The sequence below is a fragment of the Tachypleus tridentatus genome, chromosome 13 (assembly GCF_004210375.1).
Source record: "Tachypleus tridentatus isolate NWPU-2018 chromosome 13, ASM421037v1, whole genome shotgun sequence".
Lineage (NCBI taxonomy): Eukaryota > Metazoa > Arthropoda > Merostomata > Xiphosura > Limulidae > Tachypleus > Tachypleus tridentatus.
The window spans coordinates 182,175,297-182,196,724 of NC_134837.1; the positions used below are offsets into that span (position 1 = coordinate 182,175,297).

Consider the following 21,428-nt stretch of genomic DNA (forward strand, 5'->3'; position numbering starts at 1 on the left):
ATATGAACACAAAAGTCAATTACATAAGCTGTCCACTTGCCACAAGCAACAGTATGCAATATTATCAAGAAAAATATCCATCTGTAAAAGCAGCATAGGTCACGTGTACACAAGTTTATTCTACGACACGTCACTTCAACCATTGCATACCTTAAACAGCTGGAAAATCAAAGGAATACTGATACTATTCCATACTAAAATACACTGATTAAGTCACTGTTTGCAGCGCTTATAAGTTTCTGTGTGATCAGACCGTTAAAACATGATATGAAAAATTGTCGCCTTCTAACATTAGATGTATTATGGACAGACGTAGGGAAGAAGAGTTGGACTTGGACATGACAGCTTTACGGCAGAGAACTTTACAATAGAAACTATAATAAAGTGCTATTCTTAAGGTGCACGGTAACTAGACAGATCACGAGAAGACGTGGAGACGTGGACTGTAAAGACGTGTCGAGATTCTAAAATCGTTTTAACGTAATCCCTCAACCTCTGTGTTCGCGTGATGTTTATCTCTAAATTTCAGTACAATTTCTATACGTAGTTTTAACAATGTCATGAACGCATGTTAATAATTTTACAGAGATAAAACTATTTACTCTAACCCTTGTTCTTGCCTGTGTGTTTCTTTAAATTTTTCTCTGAAGACACCTGTTCAGAAAAAGTTAATACGCAAACCTGAAGAACTTGCTTGACTTAAAACCACATGTACACTATTGTTTGAAGTATGTAACGTGTGTTAAGATACTGAACTTGTTTTTTTTTTCTCTCAGGTTATTTTAATAATTATTTCTCTCCTTTATGATTTTTTCTTCATTGTTATCTTTGACCCCGACAGCCAAACGACACAGAAACCTGTGATTGTTTTTATACATTTTAAAACGTAATCGTTTTTATTTGTTTTCCTCTATCAGTATTCAGTTTATTCTCCACTCAACAGATCTGAGCCATCGTTTCGCGGATACTCTTAATTATATCTGCGGGACATCATTGTTCTCAAATATAACAAAAAAGGTAAACGTGGGGTGTGTGTCTAGAGTTAGTTCTGTTCATCAGGTAGCCCTAGACTAACTTGTTTTGTTTAGTGTCAAGCACAACGCTACACAATAAGATCTCTGTGTCGTGCCCACTGTGTTATAAACACTCAGACTTATCTCTAAGTCAATTGTTAGACCATAAAGAGAAAATCAATAAGAAATTAATTTAATGTTTGTCGTCACATGTAACTGTTCTGGTTTCATTTAAGTTTCGTATTTAAGTAATGACAAATGTAACTGTTCTGGTTTCAATCCGTATTATTAACTGGATCTACACAAGTGACCGTGGAGCTGATACTGTTTAACGATTTATAGAAATGATCAAAATCTATGGTTATCTCTGTATTTGTTTCATATTTCGGTATTTACTTAATACATGTTTCCTTCTCTGCAAAACTTTCTTAAATATTTTTTTTAATTTAAAATGAATTATCTGGGTCAGTTAAAGAAACAAAAATATGCAGCCCGGTATGGCCAGATGGTTAAGGCACTCGACTTCTAATCTGAGGGTCGAGGGTTCGAGTCACCGTCTCACTAAACATGCTCGCGTGTTTAGCCTTGGGGGCGTTATAATGTTACGGTCAATCCTCCTATTCGCTGGTAAAAGAGTAGCCCAAGAGTTGGCGGTGGGTGGTGATGACTAGTCTTACACTGCAAAATTAGGGACGGGTAGTGCAGATAGCCCTCATGTAGCTATGCGCGAAATTCAAAACGAACAAAAGTATGAAATATGTAAAATTGAAATTAAACAAAAGTAAAACACATTAGAAATACGTAACTAAATATTAATGATATGAGGTATAAACACCAGGTGGCAGTACTGAAGAGACATGAAACAAACTGGATTGGAGGTACATCAAAACCACACTACGTAAACATTAGATAAACTAAAAACTAAACACAGAAAGGAAAGATTTTTTTATTTTTCAGCTATCAGTATTTTCAGTAATCACTGTAATGTTTATTATTTGTGTATGTACGTTCCAAGAAAGACTCGTAACATCTAATATTTTGAAATACTAGATTGTGAAACGAGGATATCAAGTGACATAACTTGTACTTTTCTGTGTGTTTCTTGTTATTATTTCTTTACATGACCTAATACGATCTTCTCCACATAGAGATCGGTTTATAATTTACCAGCAGAGGTGGAGATACATGAAGTTTGTTTTCCTAACCCATGGGTTTTATCCACGCACCAAAGTTGGAGTATTGTGTTCACTTCTCTAGGTATATATGCGAACACTATAATTCGAAATGTTTTATTTGATATTCTTGAAATCTGATATAGAAAATTAATTTTTCCTCCAAAAATCAGTTGATTAAATTTTGATAAATAGAGTTCAAGGGTCAAGGTCACACTGAAGCTCAACCACTACCGTTAAAATGGTAGCAAACTGGGATTTTGAAAGACAATTAAATTCGAGAACAAATCTAGAAAAAAAGAGAATGGTTTGACACCTAGACCTGCATTTCTTAGGGTGAGAAGTTTTATGGTTGTATTTCAAATGAAACTATTGAGAGGTTTATCAGTCACTTGATTTTGGGTGACCGTTTTTTATTTGCTCTACATGGTATGTCTCATCGGTTAAAAATATATTCTGGAACTAGTCTTTCCGTACACTGTCAGCTGTATTATCCATTTACTACACGACTAATATTTGAAGTTATTCGTTGAATCACAAATAACCACTTTCGTTTCATTATAATATACAGAACACCATATGAACATTATTTTGACATGTGTTCTTGCTGAAAATAACAGAGCACAGACAGTTTAAATTACATCCGTACTCTAACGTATTTAACAACATAAACTAACATCATAAAACATTCGTTAACCACTCTAGCGGATATATTTAATATGAATATCTGTAATTAGAGGTGCAGTACTATACTAATAAGACAGCAATATGACGTTAACTATTAGTCCTAAATTATAAACAGTTCTTAAAAGGTCAGTATTTTAGTGTTACGGTTTATATTCTTCTGTGAGACACCTCTTGACAATAATTCTATTATTTGTGTGTCAGTCTTTAAAAACAAACGACTTTTATAGGTTCTCGTTAACGATTAACACATTTGTACACAACTGAGGTTAAAATAAAAATAAAAATAAAATTTCACTGGATAACAATGTACATAATAGTTGAAACCATACTCGAAATAACATTAGTTGAAACCATACTCGAAATAACATTGTACATAATAGTTGAAACCATACACTAGATATCATTGTGCATAATAATTGAAATTATACACCAGATAATATTGTACATAATAGTTTAAACTATACTGTAGATAATATTGTATACAGTAGTTAAAACAATACACCAGATAATATTGTACATAATAGTTGAAAATATTTTATAATTTTCTAGTAGTGCACGTAGATAGTTCCCAATTGTCACCATAACCTCTGACCAGACTTCCTGAAATGAAACCAACATGATTTTAATTAAAGCAAACAACAGGTTCTTTTATATCATCACAAGTAGGATCCAACCATTTTTTTAATGCTGGTGTAAGGAAGACCTGGTGGGGTGGGTAGGGAAAATGGGGAGAAATGCGAAACTCCCAACTCCACCAAGACTATACATAGCTGGTAAGCGAATGCCAACCACATTCATCAACGAACACATTTATCTATGTAACTGTCGAACTCGAAGAAGGGTTTGCCACCACGGAGCACTTCAGTTTTTCCGCACGACCCCTGCGTTGTTGTGGTTACCGCCGCTTGTTAACCGTCCTCAGTTAAACAAAACACTTCTTAAGTATCAGGTCCATTCTTGATTGATCATAGTTTTTGCTGAAAAATAACGCCTTGTCTATCCGAAATCTTTCCAAACCTAAGCTACTTAATATCTCAACCTACGATTTAGATTAGGAAGTATTGCGAGACACGGCCAGTGTCATCAGTTTTAACCGAGTGCGAGACTGCTCTTGGTGAATGGAAGCTGCCGAGAAAAGCAAATCTCTTTCCGGAGCAGCAACACCGGAGAACGAAGAGATCTCAAACCAAAGCGAGCTATCCAATGATGGGGTACCTGTTCACGTCACTGAGTCTACCGGTCACTCCCAAGAGGACGTACATACTGCACACATTGTGGTCTTTGGTAAAGACGGAACCGGAAAATCTGGTAAACCAAATAGATTATTTTTGTTGTTGTTGTATTTTATCATTAGAACCTATAAATTATCTTTACCATTTCCATAGTCACAATACCTGGCTATTATAAGATAAAAAATAAATAGAGTGTATGTGTTTGTGTATATCTTCTTAGAACAAAGTCACATCGGATTATCTGCTGTGTCCACAAAGGGGAATCGAACCCTTGATTTTAGCGTTGTAAATCCGGGGAACAAAATAGACAGAACTTGTAACAAGGACACATAGTTTTGTACTGTTACTCTACTAGAATCTTATATTCCTTTTGGGCTTGTAAAAGGAATGGAGGTTATACAAGTAAACGTAATGTTCTGTTGTAACTCCACCAGTAACTTTTGGTTCTATTTAAGCTTGATTTCAGGAACATATCTATCCTTTATTATGTGTTAATCAGATTAGTTCCATTGGTGTGATTGAACCTTTGTTTCAATAGTCTAGTTCCCAGATTCGGAAGACTAAACATTACACTGCCCCTCCTCTTAGTGTCCCAACAGTAAGCTTGAGAATTTGGAGTGTTGAAATTCGGGGCGCGATCCATGCAGTGATTTCAGTGCAGATAAATAATTTTGATCAGTAACTCAAGGATTGACGGTGGGTGCTGTTGACAAGTTGCCTTCCTTCTAATCAATCAGCTCAAAATTAAAAACGGCTGTCTATATATAGCCTTCACAAAAGTCCGAAACTAAAAAAGCAAAACTGTGCAAGAAATAAACGATTCGTTTGGTTTGTTTAGAATTTCACGCAGAGCTACATAAGGGCTATCTGCGCTAGCAGTCCCTAATTTTGCAGTGTAAGGCTAGAGGAAAGGCAGGTAGTCAGTACCACACACCGCCAACTCTTGGGCTATCTTTTATCACCGAATAGTGGAATTGGCCCTTACATTATAACGCCCCCACGGCTGAAAGGGCAACCATGTTTAATGTGAAAGGGAAATCTAACCGGCGACCCTCAGATTACGAGTCCAGTGCCTTAACCATTTGGCCATGCTGGGCCTAAACGATTGGTAAAAGAACTTTGAAGTCCTTGAGAAATAGGATTTAAAAGTCGGTCATAGAATTTCACAAAATGTAATTTGATGTTTTTCTTCAGATTATTATTCGTGTGTTTCCATTCATGTCTGATAGGTGGCAAATTGTTGAACACACGAGACCTTGGAACAGGTTCAAACTATTATTTTTTATCCAGTTTAGCGTTAGAAAATATACGAGGCATGGGTCCTCTCTCGTGAAAATATTGCAGGTGGCGCTTATACAGTTTGTTTGTTTCTTTGTTTTCGAATTTCGCGCAAAGCATCACGAGGGCTATCTGCGCTAGCCTTCCATAATTTAGCAATGTAGACTAGAGAGAAGGCAACTAGTCATCACTACCCACCAGCTCTTGGGCTACTCTTTTACCAACGAATAGTGGGATTGATCGTCACAGTATAACGCCACCATGGTTGAAAGGGCGAGCAGTTTGGTACGATGGGGATTCGAACCTGCGACCTTCAGATTACGAGTAAAGCGCCTTAAATAGCTGGCCATGCCGGGCCAAATTTGTTTGTTTTGGTATTATGCAAAAAAGTTATATAAAGAGCTATTTGCTGTGACCACCATGGGTATCGAAACCCTGTTTTTAGAAGTATATGAACATATGTCTGCAAATATGCCACTCTGCCACTGGGAGAGGGGCATATATACAGAAAACTAAATGTGTCAAATATAAAAGATTCTATATTTGGTATACTGTATAGATTTGTTAAGTAATAATAAAACACACTTGGTGTGTTATGTAAACTAAAGTAAGGTACTAAAATATATGTATACATGTTTCTCTTTGAATTATTTTACATATGGTAACTACTATCATGTAAATATCTGAAGTTTTGTTGTGCAACGATATTTCTGAGAGAAAGACAAGTTAAAGGTTTCTTTTATGTACGAATCTTTATTTGTTTTGTACAAGCTTATAGCTACACTGGTTCTAAGTATGTAAAACGTTATGTTGAAACTAAGAATCAGTGTTTCTATGCCAATATTCGGGCCAGATGTGTGAGGAAGGATATTGAAAACATATACACCACTTTGATTTAACTGACAAGCCTGTCATAAATCTCTCAAATCTTCTTCATAAAGAAAACGTGTTCCAGCAGAAATGAATAAACATCCTCAGTCACTGAAATGAAAACAAATAAAGAATTGTAAAGACGATTATTGTCAAACAAAAGTTTAAATCTGGAAATTAAAGGCGGTTCGATACGTTCATTAAAATGATTTTCCAACAGCAACACGTCGTTACTGTCCATATCGCGAAGTTCGATCGTATCCTGTCTGACAGTCGTGCATCTTGACAATAGCTCTACAATTAATTTTCATTGCAAAAAGGTTCTGTCGTAAGGCTGCAGTCGAAAACACACCTCTCCTCCTTACTAATTTTCCACCACTAATCAAGTGTGAGGGACGACAGTTACCTGGTATCCGTTTCGTCAGTCCTTTCCCACAAAAATCCGTAAGTTTGACAAGCGTGTCTTCGTTTCGAATACGATGACTATCCATTTCTTTCTCCAGCTGATTGAAGTATGCAACAGTTTGACGGATATGTCGTGGAAGAAACTTGTGTTCACGTGACGTATGTTTCTTTTTCTGATGGAAATCTTTTTTTTTTTCTTTGTGAGTGTGTGTGTGTATACTGCCTGAAGCACGTGACTGGACTTTACCATTATTTTAATTCCATGGATTTTCACCTGTTACAATACACTGCACTTTGCTTATCTCGGCTGAAATACAGTTCATTGCAGTCTCATTATTTACCCCCAGTAACACAGTGGTATGTGTGCGGACTTATAATGCAAGAAACCGGGTTTCGATACCCGTGGTAGACAGAGCACAGATAACTGCTTGTGTAGCTTTGGGCTTAACTTCAAACAAACAAACAATCTCATTATTTAATTTCTATATGCACATTAGTGTATAAAAGGCATTTTAGTACAAGAAATAAACGACCATTTGAAACATTTTAGTGTCAGTTGCGGTTTGTGTTTTAGTGGAAAGGTCCTGAAGAAGCTCTCAAGCAAAATGTTTTGCGTTCAATTATATTAAAACAACCTTTTCGTGTTTTAAGGTCGTTTGTTTCTACCATTATTGCAGGTCTCTTTTTGGATGTTTATGATGTACCAACTTAACCCATATTCTTTTACTTTCTAATGCTATTGAGTACAAAGGTTATTCCTACCTGGGAATCACAGATCACCGATCTGAATACATCTTTCTGATCTGAGAGTCTGAATATTTTGTGTCCAAAAGCGATAACTGTTTGATGAAACAATAATTTCTACGAAACAACAAATAATGTGAAAGTGTAGTTTTGAAGCGTGTAATATCATTGTGGTTGTCTTTTGACTCGCTGTTATGCATATCCAAAAATGTTTCAATATAATGTACCCAGTCCTCTGGGTATAGTTGAGATAGGTTTCCATTTCAATGTTAATATGAGAGATGGATATAATTAACATTAATGAAGGCATGTTGCTAACCAACAGAGTTTGTTACTGCATTAAATGCGGTTTTAATGAAATAAGATGGATGTTATAAAAATCAGAAGGATTTAAAAGTAAGTATATTCTATTACAAGTGTCATTTCTAGTTAAAACAAAGATTGGGTACAGACCTTACTTAGATGTAAAAACATGCACTTCATGTATTTGATACCTATAATGTTGGATAAGACAGACCTTCAAAATGGGACAAGTTAACTCCTATGTATATCATGACAGAATGTTTAACCAGAGTATTTATGATAAGTGTACTGGAATAGACAGCAACTGCCTGTTGTATAATTATAAATCCAATCGTAGAGAAGGACGTTTCGAAAGTCTTTCGTCTTCAGATCTCACATATCATATAACTAAAACTCAGAATAAACCAATCACACTCAACTTTCCTAAATCGTCATTTAAACGATCTTGACATTATATGTGACAATGGCCCAAAAGAACATGGGTCCCACTGTGAGTGTAAAAATATGCACTGGGGCCTATAATTAACGTCACTGGTCGGAGGTAAGACAGCCCCTTCTTGGGTCGTTTCACCCTAAGCCATCCATCGTAAAACAATTGCACGTGTTAAAGAAATCAATGCAAGTGCACTGTTTTTCTTGTCCATTGTCTATAATTCTGCATTGGAACAAGTCAACATAGTAAGTATAACCCAAAATCTAAGGGTTTGCCTTTACGTCAAAGCCGTTTAAAACCAATAAATAGAAGTAGCTCATTTATCATTGACATTCAGGCCTGTCTGTTGGTGTGTTTCTGCACGTGTTCACATAAACAATAGTTCCATATAATTATTTTCAGATGGTAACATATCATAAGTGGCTATATACACTGCTGACCAAAATCATAAGGCTAATGAGCATAAAAAAATGTGCATTTTGCTTTGTTAGACTCAACCACTTATTTGAGTCGAGCTTCGAAAGATGACAAAAAGAAAAGGGAAAATAAAAATAAAAAACTTTTAGCATTTAATAGGGAAAATGTGAACACTATGAAATTAGCCTAAATACTAGTTGGTCAAAAGTTTAAGACCATATCAAAAAGAAGGGGTAAACAGAGTAGGAAATGCCCAATAAGAGGTCTCAGTAGTGAGTTTCACGGCCCTCATTGCAGATAACTTCAAAATTTACTTTGGCATGGTCGATATAAGCGTTTGCAGAAGGCTAGCTGGAATGTTATTGCAAGTGGTGAAGATGGCTTCACGAAGATCATTCACTGTTTGGAATTAACGTTCATTTCTATAGACGTCCCTTGCCATTCACCCCCAAACATTTTCAGTGGGGTTCAGTTCGGGCGAACACGCTGGATGGTCCAAAAGAATCACGTTATTCGTCATTAAAAAGTCCTTTGTCCTGCGGGCATTGTAGATTGCAGCGTTGTCCTGCTGAAAGATCCAGTCATTTCCACACAAGCGAGGACCTTCATTCAATAAGGATGTTCTCTCCAACATGCCAATGTAACCAGCTGCTGTTTGACGCCCCTGTATAACCTAAAGCTCCATTGTTCCATGGAAGAAGAAAGCACCCCACATCATGGTGGACATTCCTCCACTATGTCGTGTAGAAAATGTCTCCGATGGAATATCCTTATCGTGCTAGTAACGTTGAAAGCAATCTGGACCATCCATGTCAAATTGTTTCTCATCAGAGAATAAAACCTTCGTCCACTTTTCTACGTCCATTTTTGGTGCTTCTCAGCGAAGTTTAACCAAGCTGTTTCGTGGTGTGGAAGAAGGCGTGGCCTTTGAATACGTTTACGATTTTTAAAGCCTTTCTCTCGTAGATGCCGTCTTATTGTTCTTGAGCTGCATTCTGCGTCCGTAAGGGCCTTAATCTGGTACGACGATCGGCTGGTGTCTTGCCGGACAACCCGTCGAATCCTCCTGCTCAACGCCGGCAAAATTATTTTCTTGGGCCGACCACTTGAAATTTTTGTTCCGTATCCCTCAGGGTCTTTTAAGAAATTTGCAACAGCAGTTTTACTACGCCCAATCTCACCAGCGATGGCACGTTGAGAGAGACCTTGCTTTTGCAGCTCGACAATTCTGCCACGTTCAAACTCTATCAACTTTTTAGTTTTTGCCATGTTTTTACCCAATGTAACGAAGGAGATGTCAGTGGGAAATGTTGACAACGCTAATGCTTGAACACAAATGACTAAATTTTGTTACATGTTTACCGATAAACGCTTCGTTTCAGTATGGTCTTAAACATTTGACCAGATAGTATTTAGGCTAATTTTACAGTGTTCACATTATCCCTATAAAATGCTACAGAAATTTTTTATTTTTATTTTCCCTTTTCTTATTTTCATCTTTCAAAGCTCTACTCAAATAAGTGGTTGAGCCTAACAACGCAAAATGCATGTTTTTCTTTATATTCATTGGTCTTATGATTTTGGCCAGTGTAGTAGTAGTTGGATGCCTGTTTTACCGAAAAGAGCCATCCTACCTAACTCCGTGAGATGAATTATTTTTTATTTTTGTTCAAATAATGGTTCAAAACAAACCATTTAGATCACATTTTATTACATGTTGCAGTATTACATTTGACTCAAAATTAAACTGGATACCACACATGAATAACATAAAAACCTGAATTGGGAAGAAAACAAAAGCAAATTACCTTAGAAGTTTGATTGCCAACAACCGCTGACTTCTACTGCTAAAAACCAGGTTTCGATACCAGTGGTGGGCAGAGAACAGACAGCTCTTTGTGTAGCTATGTGATAGTAACAAACAAAATCAGTAAACTGCCAAAAACCCAAGAGCTTCACTGGAAAACATATTAAACATTTACAGAAAATACATAAAACTAGACGTAGAACATAACATGTATAAGTGTATCAAGAACTCTCGTCAACAAACTACAACAAAAACAAAACTATATTTCTACCATTAACAAACTCAGAATTTCTACACAGCTATTGAAAAATGCAACGCTGTCGGACAGAATCCTAGATTGTTCGCTTCAATATTATAAAAATATATATTAACATAAATGAACCGATGAGCATATTAGAGAATCACAGAATACATGATGAACGAAGTCCTAAGTATCGCTGTCTTCTAAACATCATAAATAAGAAACTTACAGGCCAAACAGTGCTGTGTTAACTGAGTCACAGACACAAAAGTAGCTCTATTTTCAAAAGGTTTTGTATGTAACAATAGGATTGTATGTGCATATAACTGTGGAATTGTATTGTGAACACGTACTAATAGTGCAATCATGCATGGGTGAAGCAAGAGAAAGTACACTAGTTATTATTAGTCCATGATCTGGGCGTGGCACGAAAGGGGATTTTTAATTAAAAACTGCAAACAAGGGACAAAATTTTTCATACTGTGAGTAATGTAACAAAGTAACAAGGGTTATTACCTACGATTCAGTAACAGTGCAGACAGAGTAACAATAACTGAGAAGGAAGAAGAAGTCAACGCTAACCCTTACTCTGCCTGGTTCAAAACATGGTTCGAATCCCGAGGAAAAATATTAATAATCGGTGTTTCGAACGCAAATGTTACTTGGAACATGACTTGGAACTTCCATTACAACTAGCAGCATTAATCACTTCTAGTTTTAAAGATTTCCCATAATAAACTTTAGGCCAGTCTCTTCTGTTTGAGTAAAGTTACTTGAACAATTATATAAATCGCAGGACTTAAGATCTTCAAACAACCAATGTACATAAACATTTGAAAAAAATCCATTGTACAGAACACTGTTTGTTTTAAAGCACAAAGATACTCGACAATTTATTAATGCTGTATCTAGCCTGGGTATTGAGACCTTAAATTTTTGCTTAAATAAGCCTTCATACTTATCAATGATTCACTGAGTGGGTGAGGGGGGACTGACCCAAGAGATGTTTGTAAAAGTCTAAGTGGATTTGAGGAGGGAATAGTTAATGTTAATAACCTTGTTATGGTGTTGTTGTTTAGTTAGAACACGTAGTTTCCAACGATAATCCAGTTGTAACTGTTGTCCAGATATGCATGCTTCTCTTACATGAATGTTTTAAGGTTAAAAACAGACAAACATAACATTAATTCCGCAAATAGCCCTATAGAACTATCTGTGTCAACAGCCTCTCGAGAGAGAGAGACTAGAAAGAACGTAGCTAGTCAACAGTACCCACCACCGACTCTTGGACTACTGTATTCAAATAGAGGCTTGACCGTCACACGTACAACGAACCCATGACATCTAATTACTGAGTAAGATTTTTTTTTCTGAAGCAAAGAAACACATGAACCCTGGAATTCACAGTTCCGTATACTAACAACCAGACCGCATTTGTCCATATGTAACTGCTTAAATAAAGGTAGGATCTATAATGTAATAAAATAATAATTATTATTTTTATAGTTCATAAAAGTTGATGACGAACAGACCTCATTCTCCGCATGAGCTTTGACGTGAGAGTGACCATGGACTGTCTTCCCCAGTAATTGTATAATAAAATCGATGAAAGACATAATAAGAAGTTTGTAACATGTTCAAACCTCTATTCACAAACGACTCATGATTTGAATATCGTTTTTTAGGAAAACGTGCTTGATAATTCTTTAGATCAAAATAGAAACCATAAAAGCTTTAACAGTTCTTTTTTGTTGTCTATACGTGAAGGACATAGAAAAACACTGACTGTTAAAGATAATTTTCCTTTTTTACCACGCTGTTGTTATGTAACGTAGTGTTTTCAAACTACACGTTTTATTGAACGGAGCAAAAGTTATGTGTATGTGGTCACTGAAATAACTGTTACGCATATATTATAATATTTGTCAAAGAAATTAATGACGAAAAAGAGCTAATGTTTTGTATCAGCTGTGGCACTGTTTAATGTGCAATGGTTACCGAGTATCGTCAGTTACTCCTGAGTATCTAATTAGGATTGTATATCAATCGGTATGTCATTTTAGTTTAAGATAATTTTATTTTCCGTTCACTATGGGCTGTTTAAAATAATTTTATTCCACGTTCACTGTGGACTGTTTATGATAATTTTATTCTACGTTCACTGAGGACTGTTTAAGATAATTTTATTCTACGTTCACTATAGACTGTTTAAGATAATTTTATTCTAGGCTCACTATGGACTGTATTTTTGTTTTCTAGTACAGGAAGACGTGTTGGAATATTTTTAGTATTCTACATCAGGCATAATAAATATTTAAAACAAATACAGAAGCGAAAATTGTTTAAAGATGTTTCATAACAATATATTTTTAGTTGTTTAAAGGCTATTTTAGACAGAAAAAGAGGGTGTGTACTTCGAACACATGCACACACTAAGATATTTCACAGACTTGTTGTTAAAATCTTTTTTAAATTTCCAGCTGGTAATATTCACTGGTAGTAGGCTTCTCTGCAGTACTTCAATGTCACCCTACTTGAATGTCGCCAGTCTTACAAGTCTGAGTGATCTATTTTTAAAACTGTAAGAGGTTACAATAATAATCTTTGGCTTTAGCCCACGAAAACTCAGGCGTATTGAGAAGCACAGTCAAGTGACTTGCTGGACACTATCAGTTCCAACAAGTATTTAGGCTGTAACACAATCTTTTTTCTTTTTTTTTGTCGCTTTAAATAATATTTTTCATTCTAGATTTCAGTTTGTTTTGAATTTCGCGCATAGCTTCACAAGGGTTGGTTAGTTGGTTTGGTGTTTTATGGTGCAAAGCAACTAGGCTATCTGCGCCACTTCACAAGAGCTATCTGCGCTAGCCGTCCCTAATTTAGCAACGTAGGACTAGAAAAAAGGCTGCTAGTCATCACAACCCACCGCCAACTCTTGGGTTACTCTTTTACCAACGAATAGTGGGATTTATCGTCACATTAAAACGACATCACGACTGAAAAGGCGAGCATGTTTGATGTGAAGGAGATTCGAATTCATTATAGGCTATCACGTGCTTTCTATAAAAAACGAATTAAGTCATGACATTCCAGAGTTTTAAGTATATTTTCTCAAAAGTAGTTGTATTTAGACCAAAATCTTTTATACAACTTTAGGACTTTTAAACATGGAGTCATAGTACACAAGTACATGTATCACGGTAAAGTAGAAGCATTAGAAATACATTGAAGAACTTCATTCCAGAAGTTAATTCTCCGTAGTTAAAGGCCCGGCATGGCCTGGTGGTTAAGGCATTCGGTTCGTAATCTGAGGGTCGCGAATTCCTGTTGCATAAAACATGCCTGACCTTTCAACCGTGGTGGCGTTATGATGTCACGGTCAATTCCACTATGCATTGGTAAGAGAGTAGTCAAAGAGTTGACGGTGGGTGGTGATGACTAACTGCCTTCCCTCTTACCTTACACTGCTAAATTAGGGAGGGCTATCTACGCTAGCCCTCGTGTTGCTTTGCGTGAAATTCAAAACAAACCGATTCATAGTCTAATAAATATGGCTTTAAATTTTAGGCCTAACGAAATATTGGTCTAAAATGTTTACGGCGGTGTAGGTTGTCTTTGAACGTATCATATATAAGTTGTTACAGTTTTCTATTGTAAATAGTGATCTGAATAAATAAATAACTTATAAAGAAAAGGTAATATAGGTAAGTAAATAAAAATGTCTTTCAAAAGATGCTTAACACCAAAACTAGCACCCTTTAATTTTAGTTTTTTTTTCGATTTTTTTTTGGTATGTGTATCAAAGCTACTAAGATTACTTGCGAGTGTTCATAATTATTAACAATTGACCAGAGAGACGACAGCAAGTCTACAACACGCTACCCTCTCCCACCATTCACACCAGGGGTTGACTATTATAAAACACCCATAGCTTTTTAATAGTATTTAATATTCTCTGGTGTCGCACTGGCTCAAACACAGCTCAGAAATCCAAATCTCCGCCAACTCGTGTCTTCTTTAGACTAATACAGGTTTTTTCAGGGCGTGGCAAAAATACAAAATATTAATAATGATTAGTTTTTGTGATGAACGAGGTTTCATCTTAATTAACTGAGAATTACGTTACATTCAGTGTTTTAACACAGTCTTAGTACCTGGTGCCATAGATGTGATTTAGATACAGGGGGAAAGCGCTCTCAAGACGACCAAAAAAAAAAAAAGAGGACCAATGATTATTAAATTACTGGTTTTCTCTTAGAAATGGTCATAAAACACGTGCCTGGCAACGGTCAGTTCCAAACTATCTTTGGTAACCTGAAGATGACCTAAGAAGGTCGAAACGTTGTTCTGTACTTTATTTTAATTAAAGTGCTATAAACCCACACCAGTTGCCTTGAGAATACATGTTTACTTCAAGTGGGTTTCTCGTCATCACGAATTTCTTTCAATTTATCTAAGACGACAAGTCTGACAAAAAATAATTATCACATTTGTTCGTGCAAATGAAACACTGTGTTAAAACTGGAAGTAATTCAATATTTCAGACTGGTTAAGTTTGTGTGTGTGTTTTTCTTATAGCAAAGCCACATCGGGCTATCTGCTCAGCCCACCGAGGGGGATCGAACCCCTGATTTTAGCGTTGTAAATCCGGAGACATACCGCTGTACTAGCGGAGGGCATTTATAGATCTAATTACACTTTTGGACTCAGGAATAAGGAAGTCAAACCCTTTCGATTAATGAACCTAGCGACGCTCAAGGTCTTATAAATTAATTTACTCCAATCCTGCCTAAAAGTATTTCAATTTCAGGGTAAGTTGATAAAGATATTGATGAATATGACATTAAATTAGATGTAGATACGCCCCACGCTTTTTATCACTTGTGCACAAAAATATAACTAATAAAAATGGGGGAGAATAGTCTCATAGATTAATTTGTTCTAATTGTGACTAAAATAATTTTACGTAGCTTCTGTTTTTCAAATTCATCAGTTAGTGACTGAAATAAAAAGAAACACATTAGCAACTACCTAGTATCTGGACTTAAGAGATTGTATAAGTTTCTGTATTGATTAGCCTAATGTTCGTTTCAATTAACCCTGTTGTGGCTCACGGGTTTCGATATCTGCGATGAGCAAAGCACAGATAACCTACTGTGCAGCTTTGTGCTTTGCAACAAACAAATAAACTTCTGTTTATAAGTGAGTTTACACTGAAATAGTGAAGTATTGTTATACACTCGTGTATTTCGAGATATTTTAGGAGGCGCTTTATTTCTTTTATTTTTTTATATTTAACCATCAAAGAGTAACTGCTACATGAGTTACTATTCACGTTTAAGCTCGGCGTTGTTCGCCGATTTTTAACATCCTTTTACTGAACATCTCTTGGCTACGAGTCCTTCGACACACCGACCCAATGTCGAAAAGACAAACCATGTGGACTACAGCCAAGTTCTTCAAAACCTGCAATCTGGAGAGTGTTAACTGGGACATGTTTTTACTGGTTTGGAGATCCGATTAAGTACCCATTGTGTAGCTCAAAGAGTGTCTTGCTTGTTTTCAAACTATTTAAAAAAAGAATAGGAAACGTGGTTTATCTCAATTCTAACAAGTCGTGGTCTATCTGTAATATGTAAATTAGTTTCATTTGCTCTTTGCTACTATGTTCATCACTGCATGTATATTCGTTATTTTTAGTGTCTGTTAGAAATATAACAAAGATACTTTATTCGTTTGTACAAAATTCTCGAAATTCTCTCATTTATATGTAAATATTCGTTATTTTTAGTGCCTGTTATAAATATAACAAAGATACTTTATTCGTTTGTACAAAATTATCGAAATTCTCTCTTTTATATGTAAATGGTTTGGTTTTTATGGCGCTCGACTAGCAATCTGATGGTCAAAGGTTCGAATCCTGTCATCAAACATACTATCCTTTCACTGTGGTAGTAAATCCTGATTTTTATTAATAGAAAAGAAACCCAAGATGTTGGTGATGTTTGTTGGTTCCTTTTCTCTAGCCTGTCACTTCTAAATTAGGAACAACTAACGCAGATAGAACTGGAGTAGCTTTGCACGAAATTCAAAAACAAACAAATCTATAAGCAATACCAACAACTTTCACATTATTGAGTAACTAAAATTCTGCAAAGGTAAACTGGCCATCTTCAACATTAACTGTGATTAGACTTCTACTTTCTCGTAAGCTTTCGGCGTCTAACAACAATTTAATAATGTTGACATGCTCACTTTGTTTGTTTGTTTGGGAATTTCGCACAAAGCTACTCGAGGGCTATCTGTGCTAGCCGTCCCTCATTTAGCAGTGTAAGACTAGAGAGAAGACAGCTAGTCATCACCACCCACCGCCAACTCTTGGGCTACTCTTTTACCAACAAATAGTGGGATTGACTGTCACATTATAGCCCCCACGGCTGGGAGGGCGAGCATGTTTAGCGCGACGCGGGCGCGAACCCGCGACCCTCGGATTACGAGTCGCACGCCTTACGCGCTTGGCCATGCTGCTCACTTTAGAGCAAACCAAAGAAAAACCTTAAAATTCCATTGGTTAACATACTTATGTACGTCACTTCAAGATAATCTGAGAAAAATATATAGAAATATAATATTCGCAAGATAATTCACATTATGTCTTTGTGTAATAGACGTACTTAGCGTACATGTTGTAACTACATTACATCTTAATGTTTATAATATAAATAATATCATTTTGAAACGGTTTGTTTTTTTGCAGTTTATTATTCCACGTTCCACAGTTGTTGGTGTATTGGATTCTATTTGTCTTACTTTTAATTATTCATTTAATGTTATGTAAGTGAAAGTTGCTTTAACGATTTTAAACTGCTGAATGCTGAAACAATTAGGGAGTTATATTTAGTTACAACAAAACGATATTTGCACCAGGGTACGAAGAATGTAAACGTCATGTTAGGGTACGTAAATACCTGCACTAATTAGAAAGCTGTCAAACATTTTAACGAGCTAATCCATTGAGCTTATCAGAAATTGAACCAAATCATTTTTGTTATTTGTGTGTGTGTGTTTTAGAACCAATTATTATCTATTTGTCGAATATCATTATGGTTAATTTCAAGTAAAAAAACTAATATTTGTTGAACATTTATTTGTCTACACACTAGAAGCATTTAGCACAGTCAAAGCAGTGGCTTTCCTTCCGCCATTTCTGGAGTTCCGCTGCAACACGTTTGTCAATGCGCAGTCGAGGATTGAATCGTCTCTAATTCTGAACCACCAATCACATAAAAGTAATAGACCAGCAGCAAGCACTGTTATTTTATACACTATCATTACCAATTATTTAGTGTATATATATTTTAATAATTATTTTTCTTTAATATCTTTTTAATTTTTTTTAATTCACAATTCTCGCACATAACTTTACACTTCGAAGAGGTATCATCCCTAAAATGTCCGGCAGGTGATGCAGGTATCAAACCCTAATTTTCAGTATTATAAGCCTTAGACACTGGAGGGCGTGACAAAATTAGTTCACGTATAGAAGGAATTGGATTAATTAATAGATTAAAACCAGAGTTAGGCCCGGCATGGCTAGGCGGTTAGGAAGGTCAAGTCGTAATCTGAGGGTCGGGGGTTTGAACCCCTCCGCACAAAACATACTTGCTCTTTCTTCAGTGGGGGCGTTATTATGTGCGGTCACTCCCGCTATTCGTTGGTAAAAGAGCAGCCCAAGAGCTGGCTGTGGGTGGTAATGACTAGTTGCTCTCCCTCTAGTCTTACACTGCTAAATTGAGTACGGCTAGTGCAGATAGCCCTCCTGTATCTTTGCGCGAAATTTAAAATATACCTTATAAAGATGTTGCGATAGAGCAACACGGGTATCATATCATGAAGCCTTAATACAGTTGTATCGATATATAGTCCGATACTATTTATATCTTCACAAAACTAGGCAAGCTTTCAGTAAACATTAAGTCTTTTGTACAGAAAAAATCAGAATTTTTAATAAAGTATTTTTGATAAAAATTAATGATTCGGTAAAGGAAGATGAGTACTGAGTACTACACGATGTCTTCATTTATTTTATCAAAACAAACTAACAATAACAAAAGAAACAAATATTAAATTTGTCATTGTTTCCTCTCGATGGATACCCTGATGTGGCTTTGCTCTAAGAAAACACACACACTTTTATGTTACTTCTCTTGCCAACCGCTATTTAGTTAATCAAACCTGATAAACACTGTAAAGTGTAAAGTACTTAAATAAGACAATGTTAGTAATATAGATAATAAATTGGTACAAGACTGTCGGACTTTGTAACAAACTGTTGGTAAAATTTTTGTATCCAGATACGTATTGTATAGACTACTATGATGACATAAGTACCCTTATTTTCCTATTGTTTATGTTGCTTTATATTACCAATTTCATCACTTTAGTAGCAAATCATCAAGTTGTTTGTCTTTTTTATTTAAAACAAGCAAATATTTACTCCATTTTAAGGTAGTTAGGTCGTACGTGGTTTGTTACAAGTATGCTTTTAGCGTTCTATCTCCTAAGTAAGCACAATGTTGCCAAATTCTCTTTTATTTTTCTGTTTACCTCTTACATAGCCAATGTGTAATGTTTTAATACAAGAAACCCAGACTTTGTTGCTGAACTACTGGGAAGGGGGGTTCAAGAATAGTTTTTTGTTTTGCTTTTAGATTTCTATGTACAAAACTACACTAGAGGTTCTCTGTGTCCTGCTAACCACGGGTATCTAAACCTGATTTTTAGCGTTGTAAGTTTCTGTGGGGGGAGTTCAGGAACAAATAACTTTCAGTCTGGCTTTCAGTTTTTTCGTTAAATGTAGATTCAGTGAAGTAAACTTGTTGTTTGTTGGGTTTATTTTTTTAATTTCGCGTGAAGCTACTCGAGGGCTATCTGCACTAGCCGTCCCTAATTTTACAGTGTAAGACTAGAGGGAAGGCAGTTAGCCATCACCACACACCGCCAACTCTTGGGCTACTCTTTTTACCAACAAACAGAGGGATTGACCATCACATTATAACGCTCCTACGGCTGAAAGGACTAGCATGTTCGGTGTAACGGGGATTCGAACCCGTGACCCTCGGATTACGAGTCGAGTACCTTAACAACCTGACCATGCTGGACCCAGTAAACTTGTAAACGGTCTCATGAAAACTTTGAAGTTCTTTTTAAAAGCTTTTCTCACTATGCTGTGTTTTTGGGAACATTTTATCTGTTCGTTCTAGAGCAAAGACACGTTGGTCATTTACTGTTTCCACCGCGGGGAATCGAACTCTGGATTTTAACGTTGTAAGTCTGTACATACCGTCGTTCCATCGAGTGACAGAAAAAACTTTAATCTTAATGTCACTTTTTATTAAAACACTGACAAGTTATTGAAAACATTTTACGTGATTTCATTGTCATATCGTCTTTACAAACTTTCAATAACTTGTGCTTTTTATTTAGAACATTTCTTACGATTCGGTGCTTAGAAAAACTTCTCGTAACATTATCGACTGAAATGTCAAAGACGATTGCCTAGCGACAGGGATAAAATAAAACAAAAAAACTTGCACGCGGAATGAATTTAGGACTTTCTCTGAAAGTCCGAGAAGGTAAGTCACGTGCTGTCACGATAAATGAGAGCGAAGACGGAGTATGAATCGCACAATATGAAAAACATAAGTGACGAATTCTTTGAACAGTTGCCGTTAATAAGACCGCTTCGTCTTTACTCCTAAGCCGCCATTACTAACGCGACGACTGCAATATGTTATTCTAACACGTTTGGTATTTTTTCAAATAAAAAATGTTTACTGAGGGGTAATTATTCAAGGACAGGAATGAGTAAAACCTTCTTGTGATTCATGTTTTCAGCTTTCAAACTGACTCAGATAATTCCTGAAATATGAAATGGTATATTTGTACACGAATGACACAACAAATACACCACAATTAGGCTTAAACAATTTGAGACAACATACCATGTTTTGATATGCATATAAGCGGATAACGTCGTGAATGTCAACATGTGGACATAACTCTTTATCCACTCTAACCATATCCTGTTCGTAAAAGTACTTAAAAGCAATGTGCACGAGTTCTAAGAAGACTTAGAACATTTTGCTTATAAAATTGAGCAAACAATTCACATAAAAATATACGTTTTTAAATGGCTATTCGTACTTCTGCGATTAATGTAAGTCTGATTGGTTTTCTACACCTGATGCTTGGTAACGAACATAAAAAAATACAAACGTCTGTGATATTCAGACGGTTTAGTTAAGATTAGTGAAAATTTACATCAAAATTGACTAACCTATGCAATTACTGCAAATTTTCGACGAGTTAAAGGTGCCACGCCTTTCCGTAGAGAAGTGTCGACACATCGAAATAAAGGATATGAAGGAAACATTATTTAAATGCTTGTTTGTTGTTGAATTTTTCACACAACTACTGGATGGATATCTACACTAGCTGTTCCTGATATTAAAATGATATACTAGAAGGAAGGTAGCCAGTCAACATCAGTTATGTCTATTCATGGGTTACTTTTTACCAAGGAAAAATGAAGGTGACTGTCACATCATAACGTTCCCATGGTTGAAGGAGCAAATGTGTTCGCAAATAGGTTTTGATCCCACGAGTCACAGATTATGAATCGATCGCCCTAACCACCATGTCATGCCCATTTGTTGTTGATTTCTTTTTTTTTAAGAAAATAGCCTTTGATGTTTTTCACTCAACTGCTAAAGCATGTATAAAAGGGCGTTCCATAAAGCAAACTGTTCCAAAAGTATTAAACA

At 36.0% G+C, this 21,428-nt stretch overlaps 1 protein-coding gene across 2 annotated transcripts in view; it reads left to right on the forward strand.

Moving 5' to 3' along the window:
• Positions 1-3,560: 3,560 nt before the first annotated feature.
• Positions 3,561-21,428, forward strand: part of LOC143240940 (ras-related and estrogen-regulated growth inhibitor-like) — a 31,266-nt gene continuing 13,398 nt past the window's right edge. The window contains exon 1 of one of the 2 annotated variants that reach the window (XM_076484213.1): positions 3,561-4,180. In XM_076484213.1, the coding sequence (XP_076340328.1) occupies positions 3,991-4,180 (190 nt within the window). In that variant the 5' untranslated portion in view covers positions 3,561-3,990. The remainder of the gene's footprint in view (positions 4,181-21,428) is intronic. The other variant, XM_076484212.1, reaches the window with a different exon arrangement.